This window comes from Pantherophis guttatus, chromosome 9 (genome assembly GCF_059756535.1).
Source record: "Pantherophis guttatus breed Tessera chromosome 9, ASM5975653v1, whole genome shotgun sequence".
Lineage (NCBI taxonomy): Eukaryota > Metazoa > Chordata > Lepidosauria > Squamata > Colubridae > Pantherophis > Pantherophis guttatus.
In genome coordinates this window covers 15,540,115-15,558,840 of record NC_142071.1, presented here as the reverse complement: position 1 = coordinate 15,558,840, position 18,726 = coordinate 15,540,115, and the positions used below count along the sequence as shown (strand labels likewise).

General features: G+C 37.5%; 1 protein-coding gene across 10 annotated transcripts in view; it reads right to left on the bottom strand.

The window, feature by feature from the left end:
* Window positions 1-18,726, bottom strand: part of OGDH (oxoglutarate dehydrogenase) — a 61,442-nt gene extending 42,716 nt beyond the window's left edge. For 2 of the 10 annotated variants that reach the window (XM_087876032.1, XM_034436916.2), the window contains exons 1-4: window positions 18,252-18,638; window positions 10,824-11,075; window positions 4,037-4,225; window positions 628-730 (exon numbers count right to left, since the gene is read on the bottom strand). In XM_087876032.1, coding sequence (XP_087732158.1) covers window positions 628-730; window positions 4,037-4,225; window positions 10,824-11,048 — 517 coding nt within the window. In that variant the 5' untranslated portion in view covers window positions 11,049-11,075; window positions 18,252-18,638. Of the gene's footprint in view, window positions 1-627; window positions 731-857; window positions 949-4,036; window positions 4,226-10,823; window positions 11,076-13,843; window positions 13,954-18,251 lie in introns of those variants that run through there. The other 8 variants (XM_087876036.1, XM_087876037.1, XM_034436915.2 and 5 more) reach the window with 8 other exon arrangements.

The following is an 18,726-nucleotide window of genomic DNA, read 5'->3' as shown; positions in this document are numbered from 1 at the left end:
TCAGTATTTTGATTAGATGTGGGAACGCATTCTAAAGCTTCCTTATCATGATCACTGATGGAGTCATTAGTCAAAGTTGAAATTGTGTCTATGTGTTTTCTTAGCTGTGCAGCTTGCCCTAAATCATGCATTGACCTGAAGTGAATGAGGAAGACATCAGAGAAACTTGTCTATTTCCCCACTACTTCCTATAATAGCCATCAGTACCGAGCTCCAAGAAATCACCAGAGCTCTAAACAAGAGCTCTGTTGACCTTTAGAATACTTTCAGTTTAAGGGATACTTATATGTCCGTCACTCTAATACACTTATTTTCTTGGAGTGACAGAGTATTCACAGTTGCTAGTCACACTTTCTTATAGCTGAACTCCAAATCACAAGGACTATAAGGAGGAGACTGCAAGCTGTCTCGAACCGGGGATACGATTATTTGAGGCTACAGTGGTAAGTGACTAGGCCTAGGGACAGATCAACGCTGCCACCATTCCTTTTTTTTTTTTTAAGTGATCATTAGAAAGGAAACTTAAGACCTTTCCCTTCAAATTTAGTGAAGCAATCTATCTAGAAGCTGTGAAAGTGAGAGAGGAGCCCAAGCAATGCGGCACTAGCTGCTTTTTGGAGCCCTCACCCAGTTTGTCTGCGGAACTGATAATATCAGCTGGAACGGAAGAGTCCAGATCAGCATCCAAGATGCCCAATGGATCGAGCTGGGCTACATGATGCCCTCGAATCTATGAAATGGGCCAGAAATGAAAAAGATAGTGGAAACCAAAAGAGGGAAATGGGGGGGGAAGAGAGATGGAAAGGAAAGGGGTATAAAAGTTAAACGTTGTATTCAACTTGCAGAATAATTCTCACCAATGTTTGGCGAATCAGTTACTGTCGAATCATCAAAATTTACACAACTAATGCCGAGAGGATCAAGCTTGGCAATGTGGTGACCCCTGACCTAGAAACAACAACAAAATTAGTCACGAAATTAGGTAACAATCATCCTTCCCATTGCAGGAGTACTGAATTTATCCAAATCCACGCTATTGTATTTCAACAGAGTTATGAATTTATGAAAAACTAGCTTACATTTATATACAGAAGTATTTTTTTTCTTGAAGTAAGAAAGCTTGATGTATTTAATAAAAATCTTGTGACTCAGTATTTAAAAATTTCCCTTCATTTAATTAAACTGGAAAAAAAAGATAAGAAAAAACAAAAATAACATAAAAGGATATATACATGTACATATACAATTTTACACAAAAGTTTCATGAAATAATAACTATATTTCATTAGAATAATTGACATATAGTTTATTGCTACAAGTAACACATTTTAAAGTTGCAAATAGCCATAAATGTATCTTTCCAGTGTTGAAGCCCAATTCTCTTAGTAATAGGAAGGACTTGGAAAATCAATTTCCTTTGTCCAGTGGCTAATTTCTATATATAGATACATAGCCCAAACGGATGTGGACATCTGAATACAGATATACACACACAAAGAGAAAGAGAGATAGACTTCTTCACAGAATATAACTATTTTAAGAAACACAAGGGAAAATGTGTTTGAGGGAAACATTCCCATTGCATCATCAACAATACAATAATTTCCATTTTAATACAAATGCAATTAAGTCCAATAAATCCAAATATTATTCTTTATTGAATAAGCCTTAGTCTAAGATCTGTTGAAATAAGATGTTAAGACAGTATTGCAAAATGGAGATCTTTGCTCCTTATTTCATTCAATCTACTATTTGAGTATCACATAATTTGTCCGCAAAAGTATTTAAATGTTAATGATAGGGTTTTTCACTATCATATTTGGTGAAATGATGCCAATCCTAATCAATATACCATTTGATGTTATGAATATTGTTATTAGGCAACAAAATATTTATTTTTTTTAAACATAGGAAATAGACTAATAAAAGCTCACCACAATAATTTACTTTTATGGCTCATTATCACAATGCTTATTTGGAAAACAGAAACAAAAACACAATTTCTGTAGTCAATGTTTACAAGTTTATTCTGAGAAAGTCGTACAGCAAATGCAATTTACATTAGTCCAATTTAATTCTAATTCTCCTGTTTACGGAGTTGTATTGATTCTAATGCTGGAAAACAACAGAGATGAAGCCACAAGTGACTGGATTTTTAACACTGTCTACATATCTGATGGAAATTTGAAGAATGAGAATAGATAAAATCTTTGGTGATGTATTGTAATTTCTTCATTTGTGTACATACCTCTCAGTCTAGCAAGGGTAAAATATATTTTATTAAGTCATAATGATTTCTCTGGAACTGATCCTGTTAAGGTATCTTTTTCCTATTTCCCTATATTTATGTACAATATTTTAACTAGAAATCTTTTGTATAGGCTAAACTTCAAGAAAATCCTGTCCCCTCTTTCTTTGTAATAACAAAAGGTCATATGTAACTGTTCTCATAAAAACAATTTGGGCTATGCAATTTGAGTGGTAAGACCAGGATGCAGATTCGAAAATCAATGTTATGTCTAGTAATAGGACTAAGTATGGTAGCTAGCTTATCCGATCTACAATGAACAATTTAACCACAGCAAAATTATTATCTTTCTTCTAGTTTTATAAATAAGAATGATGTTCTTATTATTCATACATTTTTTATAGAATTTTATTGAAAGTATTCCTTTTAAACTGTGCTACCTCAAAACAAAACTTAATTTTGTTAAGGAAAAATTGTGTCTAAAAGATGCTTATGGAACAGGGATCCATATACTTGATTCTTGACAGCAATAGAATGTCCTATCTGGGATTAAGAGACTATACCAGGTGGTCTCAAGGGCAGAAGACTTGCCCAGTCAGATTATCAGTACTCTATTAAGTTCCATTTTTTTGCTCCTGCCTATCGTAACAAGTCAATTAGGTTAATTACATAGATTAAATGCTGTATAAAGGTACTGCATAAAACTGCATATTGAAAAAGCTCTTTCATCTGACTTCTCTGAAGCACTGTAAGTGATAAGTCTCAAAAGTTCAGGTCCATTCTTCTACTCAATGAATCTTTTTATGAATAGTATTACTATATAAAATAAAACACATGTGTGAAGAAAGCAATTTACCACAGCAGCTATTTGATATTAAAATGTGAACAATATAACAATAGAAATCAAATTCTTAAGCAGGCAATTTTCTGAAATATGAAGCTGTTAAACATTTCCAATTAATGCTTTATGATCCATCTCAAGAAGAATATAGAGTAGGAAAAATGAAGTAACAAAAACCAGTTTAATCAAGGGAGGAAAAAAGGCTTTGAAAAGGCTTTAAATACAATGATATACAATTAAATAAGTTTTCAAATCTTGGAATCCTGTTCAATTTTAAAAAATATTGTAGGAATCTCCTAAGATTTTAGCAATTTTATTTGCACAACTATACTAAAAAATACCTGAAATGAAGTAAGAAATGTCAATAAGACCAAGAATTAGTCCAATGATCATATTTGACTGAGCCTTCTATCCTTCTGAGATCGGTAAAATGAGGACCCAGATTGTTGCAATATGCTGACTCTGTAAACCGCTTAGAGAGAGCTGTAAAAGCATTGTGAAGTGATATATAAGTCTAAGTGCTATTGGTATTTTTTAAAAAGCCACTGGAGTATGAACTAAGACTAGATTCTGCTATACTACATTTCTATAAGGATGAAAAAGCCCTCCTTATTATTCTCTATTTTACAAAACAATCTGAAGCAATTCAGATTATTCTATGTACAGATGCTATTATCAGGTCAGTGTGATTCAGTTTCTATGAGTGCACAAATTTTGCTCTATTGTTTATAATACAAGACATACAACCAAGCATCAATTATCTTGCTCATATTTTGGTTTGTTTCATTTGTTATTCTTCTGGTTCAGTGACTGGAATAAAAAGGAAAGCAAGTTGACCAAAAACACTCCATTCTATTTAAGCACCAAGTTTAAATCTTATGTTTGAAACAATAGTTACCACATACAAATTAAAAAAATAAACCATTAAAAAAAACCCACACCCTTACCTGATATGCCCTGATAAGTGATTGGACTGCAAGATGATCTTCCACCAGCTTATCTACATTTGGCTGTGCTTGAACCAGAGACTGTGCATGTGCCAGAGTTGATAGGCTGGTATTTAACGGAGGGGGGCTTTGGTAAGCAGTACCTGGAGCAGCTCCAGCATTGGCATTGCGAAAGAATATGTCCCATGACTAAAGCAAATAAAAATAAAAGTCCATTTTATAGGGAATTACTTCTCCAAACAATTTAAATCTATTTTAATAAAGTCAAATTTCTATAACTTCTATAGTAGTACATACATTACTAGACATATTATTAGAAATATCCAAAATGTAGTTAGGAGACTGAATCTTACTGTCTCCTCTTAATTAATTTCATATGATAAGATTTGTAGAACGTATCAATGATAGTCCTTGACTTACAACTATTCCTTTAGTGACTGACTGACATTACAACGGTATTGAAAAAAGTGACTTATAACTGGTCCTCCCACTCATTACTACTGCAGCATCCCCACAGTAATGTGAGCAAAATTTGGCCCATGGCAATTGGCATGTACAGTATTTTTGATGGATGTAGTGTCCTGCTGTCATATGATTGCCATTTGTGGCCATCCCAGCCAGATTCCAACGAGTAAAATCAATGGGGGAAGCCAGATTCACTTAACTACTGCAGTTATTTCATTAACAACCATGAAAAAAGGTCATAAAATCAGATCTGAGTTACTTAACAACCGCCTTGCAACATAAATTCTGGTCCCAATAGTGGTTGGGACAATACAGGTTGTCCAGGACAACCTGTAGAAGAAGAAAAAAGATATCTATCTGGAAAATAAAAATAAACAGATTGAAACAGACAAAGATCAAAATCAGAAGTGTTACATCTCTTTCTCTGTTTAGTCCAATTTGAAGGACAGGTGTTTACAATACACCAAAACAATTCAACACATCTCTAGCGTTATTGTACTGATCAAACTGTGAAAACTAACTGAGCACAGCAAGGAAAGTAAGATTCATAGGTTCCAGTTAGGAACTTTAAAACATCTGCATGATTACTAAAAAAAATTTCAGGCTTGCTTCTGACATATATATATATATAGACAAAAGTTAAATGGAAAAGCAATGCTTAGGACCAGCATTATGCTTTTGGAAATCAACAAATAAACAAACACAAAGCAGTTACCAAATGTTGCTAATTATGTACATATAAGAAATACATTTTCCATTCTATGATATATGACTTTGCCTTGGTTAATGATGGTTAGGAAACAATAGTAACAACTTATCTACAGATTATTTTAATAATCTCACTTCTTTACACTAAGAGACATAGTTTATTCATATTCTCTCCCATTAAAAAAGATTACATTCTCAAATGAAATTTAGGTAATCAAAAAGTTATTTTGCTTCTCAAATTTAAATATTGCCAAGTTCTGTTGAACTTTTTACCTTTGGCTGTTATAGAATGACATATCCATATAAAATGGGCAAGAAATAAATACAGGAATCTGATAATCATATGCACTATTTTCCCGAAGATGCTTTTTTCAAGAAGAAACTGGACTTTCTGGTTTTTCTTTGAAGATGTTTCGCTTCTCATCCAAGAAGCTTCTTCAGCTCTGAGCTGAAAAAGCTTCTTGGATGAGAAGCGAAATGTCTACAAAGAAAAACCAGAAAGTCCAGTTGCCTCTTGAAAAAAGGACCTTTGGAATAACCATGACCTGGATGACTGAGAATCTCCATAAATATATACACTATTGTTAAAAAAGGTTCTTTGGATGTCAAAAGAGAAAAAGATATCTCATGAATTCCTGCTAATTTCATACTGCAGTGGTATCAGTCCCCATTGTTTCCTATTGATACTATTTTCAGCTTTATTTTTTTATGTAAACCGTGTATCACCCAACTACTGTATACAAGACAAAATCAGGCCATACCAACATGGATCTTGAAAAACAAAAACAGACTCTGGCTATGATTGTGCAGTGCTTCAGATTTGATACACAAAAAATACAAAGGTGGCAGCAATCTGCAATTTTTTAAAAGAATGCTTCCTGAACTTTTCCTTCATTACCAAAAACATTTTCAGGATTCAGCAAAGTTTCATTTTATGGCCTTTATGAAGACAAGAGTGGAAAGCTCTATTTCATGCATGTAGGTGCTTGAAAATGGCAATAATTGCATCAGGGTCTCCTCAGCTACCACACCACAGGATATAAATAATGAACTGTTAATCAGAACAACTCTGAATAGTCCTTTTTTTCAAATAACATTTTGTGCTGACAATTTGACCTAAGTTTGGATCATCTACTCTGCTAAACCATTAATCGGTTTGTCTGTTTTTACCTAAAAGAAAATCACCTCTATCCAATTTTGTGTAATTTAGCTGGGTTTGGGAAGTATTGGTTTAAAGCAAGTACACCTTTTCTTGGGATCAAATTTCTCTTCCAAATGATCCCCAAAGGGCTGCATAGCTTAGGACCCAGTTGATGCATTTCTTGACTATTAGTTTGGTATAGTGGTTAAGGTTCCAGGCTAGAAACCAGGAGACTGTGGGTTTGTCCTGCCTTAGACAAGAAAGCTGGTAGGTGATTTTGGACCAGTCAAGCTCTCAGCCCAGTTCACCTCCCAGCATTATTGTTGTAAGGAAAATAGGAGGAAGAAGTAGTATTAGGTATGTTTGCCAATTTTATTAAAATTATAAAGCGGGATTAAAAATAACTAATAAATAATTCGTCTATGCTTTGTCATGACATAAAAGAATTCTCTTTTCAAAATCCCAGACAAAACAGCTCTCAGTACTGCTTCTTTTGATAAGGTTGTATCTTATTGCTTTGCCAGATTCAAAGCAGTCAAGGATCAAAATGAACTCACAAGTCCTGATATAAAACTTTGACCCCTATTGCAATAAATTACTCAACTGACCATCATAAAATGTGACAACATATGATAAGAAACATTGGTTAGGACAAAGAATACTATTTCTTCATAGCCTCTCCACTATGGTCTCTATTTCATCAATACTTCATTAATAATTTAATTTAAAAGAAAAGCTTTAGGAAACAGATAAAATGCAGCAATATGAAAGCTTATAATTATTCTTACAGTACTAAGACTAGTGGCTATAAACAGGGCAAAAGAGAAAAGCGCACAAAATGCTTAATTATATTATTTTTAATTAATATTCAGCTACTATAAACCATGTTTACATTGCAAACATGTAAGCGCTTCAACTGTTGGTACCTAAATGGTGCAAGATATGGCATGATGAAATCCATAATGTTCAGCATCACAAAATAAAGAAAACCAAAATATTTTTTGAGTCTTGAATACCTGATGCTGCTATTAGATATTCAAAATATGAGGGAAAATTAACTTATGAAACACTTAAAGAGAAAAAAATGTCAAGCTGCAAACACAGGTATAGTTTTTTTTCTATAAAGGAACATACTAAATTCTTTATTTCTCTTCAATAGCTCAAGCAGTTCTAAATTGTTAAATGAGGTGATTGTAAGAATACTGTTGATTCTAAATGCTACACTTGTGCATATTAATATTGTGCATATTAATAGAGCAGAGGAAATGAAAGCAACACAAAACCTACATATAATCTATAGTTCAGAGAATTTATTACATGATCACTATTCTAAAGTACATCTCAAGCCATTAAAAAACTATACTAGATTTTACTGTTAATCTTGTGACTGCCTTAGTCCAAGAGAAAAAAAAATATTTTGCATTTGTTCAACAGCACCATCCCACTTTCCTCCATTCTCATTCTGTGGAATGAGCATAGTACAGCTATGAATAGAACCTGAACAGAGAATAATAAACTGCTTTTAGAGACATTTCCTGGCTGTCTGAAACAAATTAAACCTACAAAAAAACCCACAAGTGCAGCTGAATTATAAAACTCTTTAGGACTACTAAGTCATTTCCCTGGTCAGGCTAGTTTTTGCACTCTATAATATTCAGTGATGATAAACTCTAGCCATCTGTGGAACACCAATTATAAAGCAATTTCAGGAATTAGCATTGGATCACATTTTACTGTTGACAGGCTTAGCAAAGGAGTGATTAGTTAAACAAGTAGTCAAGTTATATGATTCCTCCCCATGTAGATGTTACATTGTTCTTTTATTTTAGGTAAGAGTGCAATTACATAGTTCAATTCAAAGATCAAGAGGACTGTAGGGAAGTTCCCTTTCAATGATAAACTAGGTCTTATTTCTTCAACCACCATCTTCCCCTTGATCTCCGCAAACAACTGTTCTGAGATTAGAATACCTGGCTTCTATCTCAAAATAGACATCTGGTGGGCTAGGGCAAGGCTAAAAAACTGTTAAGTGGATCCTCAGCAAATCTTTTGCTAAGAACCCAAATATTCACATGTAAACAACCAGAGCAACTCTTTCTCCTTCTGCCCCAAATAGCCTCCTTCTGCCCCAAAGGGAAAAAAACCCAGTACTAGTAAACCTGCTCTTTCGTAGCAAATAGTACTCTTAAGATTCGTTGAATTGCATGCTCACATTTTCGGTGCTTGGGCGAACGGGTTGTTAAATTTATATGTCGCCCACCTCTGTATAAAAGGGATACTATACTAAACAAAATGATTATCAAGTGTAATACTGAACAAGGAATATATTATATATAGCATAGAAAGAAAGTAGACAGATATGTTTTCAAAAGAGTAACAGGAGGATGGGAAGGGGTAAAATATAAAAAGTCTTTTATTGCAAAAATTGGAATTATTGGAAAGAGTCAAAGGAAATTACAGAGTAAATTGAGTTTAATTACTGGAAAAAAGTGAGAGGGAGAATTTAGAATGGAGTTACAGAATATGTTTTTTTTTTTAAAGTATCCCAAATTCCTCACTATTGGTCATGCTGCTTGAGGCATACTGAGTCAATCATATTCAGTAATGTCTTATGGCAATAGGTTTCCCAATTCTGATTTAAAGCATTCAAATATGTAGGGTGGGGAGAGAGAGTTGGTCTGCTCTTTGATGAGAACCCTAGTTAGTTGAGTGGATAGCATTGCATAGTGGCTCTTTTTATCCTGGTTTGTTTTATGATTTTAAGTAATCTAGAAACTATAATTTAGTTGGCATAGGAATGTGTATATCAGATTTTATTTGCAAACCATTCCATTTTTAAAGAATTTCTCATTATACAGAAAATAAGAGTCCAAGAGAATATTTGGACCTGCACTTTTATATTTAAATATGAAACTCCAAAAAATAGAGGGAGAAACCAAGTTGTACTTTTAGAATATTTCCCTACTGAATAGAGACACCTTAATTTTTATGGCACTTTATGGGCTTTTATAAGTGGTGTATATTCTGAAAAAAAGCAATACAAATTATGATGCCCAGTAAGTAGCAGTATTGCTTTATGATGCTTCATTTTCAGTGATGGTGAAGTATGGAATTAGTGAAAAAATACCGATACATTTCAATAGGCCAATACCAGTCAATATAATCAGCCAACTAAGTTTGTGTTGTTCTGCATTTCTCCTAAATTGTCCATAGTTTTTAAGTGCTTCAGACCAAAAGTTATTGTAATGCTTATCCATGAACTATCTCTAACATGAATTCTATCTCTATCTCTATTTCCCTTTTGCTCTGTCATTACCTTAGAAATTACATGTTGAATTAGCCAGTTTTACAATAGGTCAGCAGACCTGATTACCATGCCATAAATCTGTGACCTTCAAACAAGCCACCAGGTTTTTATTCAGTCTTATCTCAGGAGGCAGGGACTACTTTCTCTTAAGAAAATTTTAGAGAATCTATTGGTGTTGCAACTACCTTGAGCTGTGAACAGAAACTCGTAATGATCACCAATTAAATCCAATTGAGAATTATGGACTTCATATCCTATTCTAGCCCAATTCTTTCTCATGGCCACAGTTAGTTGTCCAATTTAAAGGATTTAACCAGTACTAATGAGTCCTCTATTATATAGGTTTCAAACAGAGCAATAGAAAAATAGGACCAGCTATGCATCTCATAATGTAGTTTTATCCTCTGGTATGTTGTAACATATAGAAATAATGTTAGCACCAGCTACACAGTGGTGGGTTGCTCCTGGTTCTGTCTGGTTCTATAGAACGGGTAGTATAAATGGCGGGAGGCTCTGCCCACCCAGCACGACATCGTCATTGGTGAACTGTGCATGCACAGAGGCTTCTGCGCAAGCATAGAAGTGTGTGCATGCGCACAAAGCGATCACGTGTGTGCAACCCTGCTGCAAACCGGTAGTAAAGGTAAGCGGAACCCACCCCTGGAGCCCTTGCAAACTGTACCTTGCACTAGTTCTTGAATTTGGTTTCAAATAATAAAACAGTATAAACAGTATAAAGAGTCATTATACAACAGTACAAACAGTTTAGAATATAAACATATAAACAATACAAATGCTTTTCTCCAATCCAATAATCCATCTCTATTACTTCAGAAGCAAAGATCCAGAGATATTTTCTGATTTCTCAAATAATAATGAAGGAAAATTGCTTTTTTTTGGTATCCTTGACAAAATTAGGAGAATAATTCTTCAGAGGAAGATGATCACAAACTTCACAAATTTGTTCCAATGTTGCCTTTCCCATCAGTTCTGTGCTGGGTTGACCATGTTTCTGTAGAACTGGAATGAATTGAAAGGTTCCAGCATCATCTTCAAGGTGGAGCTTCTGCTATGACCAACTATACTTACCTGAAAACGTTTAGCCTTAAACCATGAGTACCAAAGTGCAGAAGAAAAAGCTTTATTCTAAGGAGGCTACTCCTTACCTTATGTACACTTTTTGGATTTTCCAACCAAGCAAAGTACATTTCCTCCACATAATTTGAACTAGTCCCACTCAAAAATGGCTCAGCAGCAACAGGTGCACTGTAGCACCTGATCTGTTGAAACGTCCTTGGTGCTGCTGCTGGTTTGTTTAGAGAAACTGTCTTAATAGTCTGTGAGGCAGTCAATGGCCTTAGTTTACTAGCACAAGTCCTTAAGTGAAACATTTTTGTCCTGCAGCAACAGGCAAGTTCCTGTTGAGAGAAAAATAAAAACAGAGTCAGTGATTAAACAAAAGTACATAGACTATTAAATTAATCAAGTGGTCAACACAGACTATGCCGATTTATATTTAGAGTCTTTCACTATTCACATGGAGAATATAAGAGTTATGGTGGATCTGATTAAGAATCTCTTTAGTTCATGCCGTTTCTCTTACAGATTTAGAAACCAAAGAACTAAAAAATATGAGGTAGTGAATTATATAACTTGTAATGTCTACTCTTAATGGCACAACTACTTTCCATCTATCCTATAATTTAGCTGATGATGCAACTCTTATCCCAAAAGCAGAACATGAACAATATTTTCCAGACAGTATTCTCTATTCACACTTGTCCAGGTTTTCCCCATGAACTTTCAATGAATCCATTCACTATTTCAATGCTGCCATATGCTAAATAAATAATAACAACAACTGTTTCTAACTTTCCCTTCATACATAGTTTTGCACATCAACAAAGTCATGATAATGTGACAATTTGAACACCTGAATTTTCTCTAATACAATACTCTAAAAAGCAGTTGCTTATAATTAGGTTTAAAATGATTTTCCTTAAGAATTCTTGAATACTAAGAGATGGCTGTCACTCAATACAAGGCAGCTTGAAAAATTCCAACATGAAACAATGTCCAAAAGAGTAGTAGTGTTGTCAGTTCTTCATCAAAAACAGTAACAATCTTAGGACTCCTTAAAGCAGTGGTTCTCAACCTTCGTAATGCCGTGACCCTTTAATACAGTTCCTTATGTTGTGGTGACCCCTAACCATAAAATTATTCCTAAAACCATCAAAAATATGTGTTTTCCGATGGTCTTAGGCCAGGGGTTCCCAACCTTTTGGACCTCAGGGACCACCAAGTTCATAATTTTAAATTTTGCGGATCACTAATACGAATGCAGCGCGCTGCTTGCTGAAGCACCTGGACTCCCAGTGACAGGATGGGGTTCTTCAGGCACTCTCCCTCCTCTCTCTCTCTCTCTCTCTCCCCCACTCTTTCTCTCTCATTCTCTCTTTCTCTCTCTCTCCCTCCCTCTCTCTCCCCCACTCTTCCCTCTTTCTCTCCTTCTCTCTCTCCCCTCTTTCTCTCTCCCACTTTTTCTCATTCTTTCTCTCCCCCCCCTCTCTCACTCTCATTCTTCTCTCTCCCCCCTTCTCATTCTTTCTCTCCCCTTCTCTCCCCCACTCTCTCATTCTTCTCTCCCCCCTTTCTCATTCTTTCTCTCTCCCCCTTCTCCCCCACTCTCTCATTCTTTCTCTCTCTCCTTCTTTCTCATTCTCTTTGTCTCTCTCCCACTCTCATTCTTTCTCCCTTTCTCTCTCCCTCTCTCATTCTTTCTCTCCCCCCCTCTCTCCCCCCCTTTCTCACTCTTTCTCTCCCCCTCTCTTTCTCTCTCTCTCCCCCTCTCTCTCATTCTGATTCTCTCTCTGATTCTTTCATTTTGTCTCTCTCTCATTCTCTGATTCTGATTCTTTTTCATTCTCTCTCTCTCTCTCTCTCTCATTCTGTCTTTCTCTTTCATTCTTTGTCTCTTTCTCTTTCTCATTCTGATTCTCTTTCTCTCTCTCTCTCATTCTCTCTCTCTCTCATCTCATGGGCCAGCCAGTGTCTTGGGGCTGAGAGGAAGTCAAGCATTTCCCTGAGAGACCGAGGTGCACGGAGCACCAACAAGGGCTAGAAGAAGTGTGGGAGTGAAGCACTACTTGAACTTGCATGAGCATTCGCGTATATTTGTGCCGGCCGGTGGCCAAGTCAGCCCTCATCTCCTGCCGCTTGGGACTCGGAGCGGTAAATGGTGACTGGTCCAGGGAGCAGCCAGATTTTGCTGTCCATTGCGGATGCCAGATCGGCCCCCTGCAAGCTCTCGTCTCTCAAGGAGTGCTCCCTGAAGCGGCACTGGAAACTTTGGTCTGATTCCTTGAGAGACGAGAGCTTGCAGGGGGCCGATCTGGTGTCTGCAATGGAGAGCAAAATCCAGCTTCTTCTCTCTGCTGTAAGTGTGGCATCAGGATTCCGGCTTGGTATATTTGTGGCACAAGGCAGCCCTCATTTCCTGCTGCTTGGGACTCGGAGTGGTAAAGAGCATCTGGTTCAGGGAGCAGCCGGATTTTGCTTTCCGTTGTGGATGCCAGATCTGTCCCCTATAAGCTCTCGTCTCTCGAGGAGCCCAACCAAAGTTTCCAGCGTCACTTCAGGGAGCGCTCCTCGAGAGACGAGAGCTTGCAGGGGGCCGATCTGGCGTCCGCAATGGAGAGCAAAATCCGGCTGCTCCCCAGACCAGACATCATTTACCGCTCTGAGTCCCAAGCGGCAGGAGAGGAGGGCTGCCTTGCGCCACTGGCTGGCGCAACTATACCGAGGCGGAATGCTGTTGCCGTGCAAATGAAAGTAGTGCTTTGCTCCCGCAGCTTCCAGCCATTGCAAACGCCGCTTCTTCCCGCTTGTGCCGCCCCCTCCCCCCCACAACAGCACCATTCATTCCGGACGGCGAGGGTTGCACTCCTTTCCCATATTGCACCACCTGCAAAAATACGAAAATTTCTCCGCAGACCACCAGTTGGTGACCACTGTCTTAGGGGACCCCTGTGAAAGGGTTGTTCGACCTCCAAAAGGGTCGCCACCCACAGGTTGAGAATCACTGCCTTAAAGGATAACTCAGTTTATTATTGTCTGTATTTTAATGGCTCACAGTCCATTTCATCAGAGGAAGTATCAGTTATTATATATTGTATTATTCACTCACCCTTGTACTGATTATGCTAGGAGGGAAGGTCAGTAATCATAACATCCTGATTTCAGTAATGTGGATTCAATTAAAAAATGATGCTTCAGCGCATCTGGGACTATGAATATAGTACCTGTTAAAAAAATATTTAAAACACCTGAATAGTTTTGAAGTTTGTACACTATGCTGGGAAAAGTTGCAACTATTTAAAAGAGGTATTATGTTTGTGCTCCTTCATTCTCCAAAGAACACATTTTGAAAATGAATTCAAAACTCCGGTCACCACTAATAAACATACTGTGCAACTACCAAAAATTACTTGTTTCTAGTTATTATACAGTATTTATTAGACTTAAAAAAGTTCATAGTTTATGATAGATTTTAACTTGACTTTTAATATTTTGATTCTTTGAAACTTGTTGCTTTAGCTAAATCAGTTATTTTAAAATCTATTCATTTCTCAATCATCTACTTAAGTGTCTCATGAATATTAAACTAATCAAGGCTATTTAAATTATTAAACTATAGAATAATGCAATGCTTTAGTTTTCCTTGATAATGGTTTTATGTTTGATAAGTACAGATATACAGTATCCAAACAATACAAGTTGCTTTCCAATCATTATCTTACTTCTTAGTAGGTAAGCTACTGTTCCAGGCTCATTATTATCATGTTTTAAATTTAGATCCTGTGCCTATTTCCAATAATCATATAGAAGCCTAGTTATTGGTTACTGGTTTTGCAACCAAAAGCAAGCATGATTATTCTGGAAATTAGAAAATGGAAGCCTTTATTTAAAGCAGTATTTGAAAAAGAAAAAGGAGGGGTTCTTTGCAAATTAAATTGTCAAATTAATTTACTCTGCCATCACCCATTAATGAGAGGCAGTTTATTGATTAATTTATCTGGATACAACTAATACAAAACACTACTGCTATATTTGCATCTGCTCTATCCTGATACCACTATTTTGCTCTATAATTTGCCTGAAGAAGATGAATCTTTCTAACTTCATGGAGGAAATGCAAACACAGTATAGGTAGATGAGACCAATTGGGATAGAGGTCTTTAATAATAATAACAAATAATAATAAATAAAAACAATAATTACTCTTGAACATCTTGATGTTACTCTTACACATGTGACAGAAAGCTGAGTGCAGGGAACCAACTCTCATTCACTAACTCAGCTGAACCCTTTTCAAGATCCCTTTACAAAGAAAAGGTGTCAGATCTGGAACCCATCTTTCTACCTTTGTGCCTTCAGGCTTCAGGCCTGCCACAAATTCTACTGTGGGAAATTGGGAGGGGGGATTGTATAGAGTGAAGAAGATATGTAGTCAAAATAAAATTCTTTATAGAAAGTCAAGGCCATTGTGCCCTGCAGCTGTGTTGAGAAGAATGAGGAGGTATCTTCTGTTCCGGAGGGTACCTGATTGGACATGTGATGGACATGTGGGTGAGGGGCAAGATCTTGAACTTTCTTTTGGGTGTGGAAAACCCAGAAGTTCTCAGATTCAGGTTTTCCCAGCTGTGCCAATATGACATCTCTAATAAAAGTTAGCTTTGAGGAACTTCAAGCCTCGGAGTTTGATTTCATTGGGGTTGTTACTTGGAATCCTGACAAAAGGAAAATTCTGCTGACTTCCATCCCATTCAGAATTTTTGTGGCTGAGTGGGAATCACAGTCCTTTCTGTTGAATATTATATACTACGGAGAATCCTAAGATACTTTTAAGACAATTAATACAGTAGTATGACATTTTAGTATTAAAATGTATGTGTGGAAGACACAAACAATACTTAAGCCTCTTGTTTCAAAGAGATCTACTTAGTTATAATACACAAACACCAATATTCATTTTGCCCTGGTTTAAATGTTATGAACAGAGTTAAAGAGAGAGCATACTGCCCCTAAATGACATTCAATATCTCGCTATATTCAACTGATAAAGTGAATAGGATACATCCCTGAATAATCTGAATTATTTTACTAATAAAATCATCTGGCTCAATGGCAGATTATTATGTATTTACACAAAAGGAAAAATGATGAAACTTGGAAAAACTACCTCAGCACAAAGCGTACTGTACAATTTACATAAGTCTATTTGTTTGAAAACTACACAAGAAATCTGAAGCTCAGTCATATGGTTTGGTGATTCCAGAATGAAGTTCTCATAAAAGGGCACTGCAAGCTTCCCTTACCATTATTGTAAAGAGATCACCGAACAACACAAGGACAAGAGAAGCAGTAACATTTTAAAGTAGCTCTGAATATAAAGCAAGAAATATAATTGACAAGACTTCATCCAGCCTGATAAGAATCTATGCAGGTTTAATAACTAGGACCTTATACCCGGAACAGACACAGAGACCTACATTTTAAGTGAGAGAAAATCTCATTAGTTGATATTTCCTTCCTTATAACTACACAAGGAAGGGCATCTCAACTGAACACAGTCACCTTGGAGAAGAACACTGTATACGGAGGTAGCTTTGTTTTTCCATGAGGTATAGTAACCACAGTGGCTATTTCTGTCCTTCTTGTAACTGAACCAAATGGTTACCCCTTTATCTTCCTCCTGCAACATGTACCAAATAGTAAGTGCCTAAGATATACTAACATCAATAGTATGTCTGCTATTGGCTCAGCAAGCACATTAATACTTTTATTGTTTTTAACTCATTTCTTATGTTCTAGGGCCCCTTATAACACTTTGACTGAGTTCATGAAACACTATAAAACTACCTTTATGAAACACAATTGCTATCTTCATATAACATATAATATCACAAGCCATATTATAGTTTTAATGTGATGGCCTGATTCACACAACAGGTAAAGACAATGGATAAATTCCCACAGGAGGCTGAAGTACAGATCCTGTGAACTTAATTTTAGTTGAGCACAATGTGTTATGCACAAAATGATAAATACTATATGGTACAGTGCAGTGGTGGGTTACTCCCGGTTCGGTCCAGTTCTATAGAACCGGTAGTAAAACCGGTGGGAGGCTCCGCCCACTGACCACGTCATCATGAGTGATCTGCGCATGTGCAGAAACGTGCACACGTGCTCCTGTTGCAAACCGGTAGTAAAGGTAAGTAGAACCACCTGGTATAGTGGTTAAGTTCTAAAACGAATGGAGGAGACTCAATTTACAGTCATGTTGTGGAGTGCCTTTAAGTAAGTGTTGACACCTGGTGACTGCCTGCTGTTTTCTTGGCAAGGATTTTCAGAAGAGGTTTACTATTGCCTTCTTCCTAGCACTGAAGGGAAGTGGCTGGCCCAAAATCATCCACAATTTCCCGTTCTGGTGCCTTTACCATTACACCAAAGTGGTTCTCTTATATCCATCATCAGCAGTAATATTTGGCTAGGCTCTAAAGAATTTATTTTGTTTAAAGAATTCACTGATTCTTGCTAACCTGGTCAACATGCTGCTCTTCAGGTTTAAAAGTTTGAGACCCAAACATGTATGGAGATATATCCTGTTGCTATTCATTATAGAATATTCTTCATAAGAAGTTACATGTAGTGCCAATTTTACTGGGTTTTGGGTGCCAACCAAAACTTTTAAAACAACTATTTATATTATTTCATTGTTACTGTCCCCCAAACTGTTTTCATTTTATATGCTTCAATCTCTTACCTGAATTTTTCTCCCTCAACTTGTCTGGCAAATATGTAGATTAAAAATGAGGAGGAAGGGGGAAGAGAGCCAGGTATCCAATGTCTTTATGAGAAGGCCAAATATTTTATGTATTTTACAATATTTCAGACCTATCCCAAACCGTTAGGCTTTGATGTGAGGGTTTGATTTACATTTTGATTCACCTAGCCACAATTTATTGAGTAAATCACAACTTGCTAGATCCCCACATCCTAAACCAAAGACCAGGACTGACAATCCATAACAGTTCATATCAAGGACTAGACTAACCACAAACATGGATGGCTCCTATGGTTTGTGTTTAAATGTGCATAGGAGTACCTAGATTTACACTACATATATTCGGATCTCTACAAGGCAGCAAAGTGTTAAACAAGACTTTCCTGTAGCTCAGCACTTCTCAAAGCTGCCAATTTTAAGAAGTGTGGCTTCCAACTTCCAGCTGGGGAATTCTGGGAGTTGAAGTCTACCCCCCTTTAAAAATTGACAAGTTTGAGAAACACAGCTGAAGATCTAAGCTACACATTTTGCAGCCCACACAGGAATAACTAAGTGTGTATAGTAAAACTTTTCTTTCTCTCTATCAAAAATCACTGTCAGTATTGTTGTTTGATCAAAGTGGGACTTCAAAGAGGTCTAATTACTGGCTTGGCCGCTTCTTTCCCTCACCGTGACTGTCATTCATGAAAGGAAAAGGAAAAGGACAAGGGGGGGGGTAACCGAGTCCTCCGCCCAAAAACTGGCCCACCTGAGAGGCCCCAGGGAAAGGAGCTCGGCCCGGTTCTGGCAAAGGCGGAAGAAGCCGGCTCAGCCAGCCAGCGAACCAGCCGGCATTACTCCCCAGTAGGAAGCGGTGGGTGCGGGGGGGGGCGGCGCATGCGCAATAAAGTCGAGAAGGCGCGCGGGGTCTGACTGATTGCCCGCTCGCCCACCCATCCACCGTTCCATCCCGAGCGACGTCGCCTCAAGGACACGCCGGCCTGTAGGACCGCCCCGGCCTCCAGGAAGGGCGGCGTTAGCCGTCGCCGCCCCGATAGTTCCTCTGCGCCAGTGGCTTTCGGGGGGCCCGCTTAGCGCCTCAGCCCTCCCCCCACCTCACGGCCCGTTACCTGCCAGCGCCTCTTCGGTGTTCTCCGCCGCCCCTCGCGCGCTCGGCTTGACAGCGCCAACAGCCGGCCCCGCCTCTGCCGCTCAGTACGTCATCACGCACGCAGGCCAGCCCT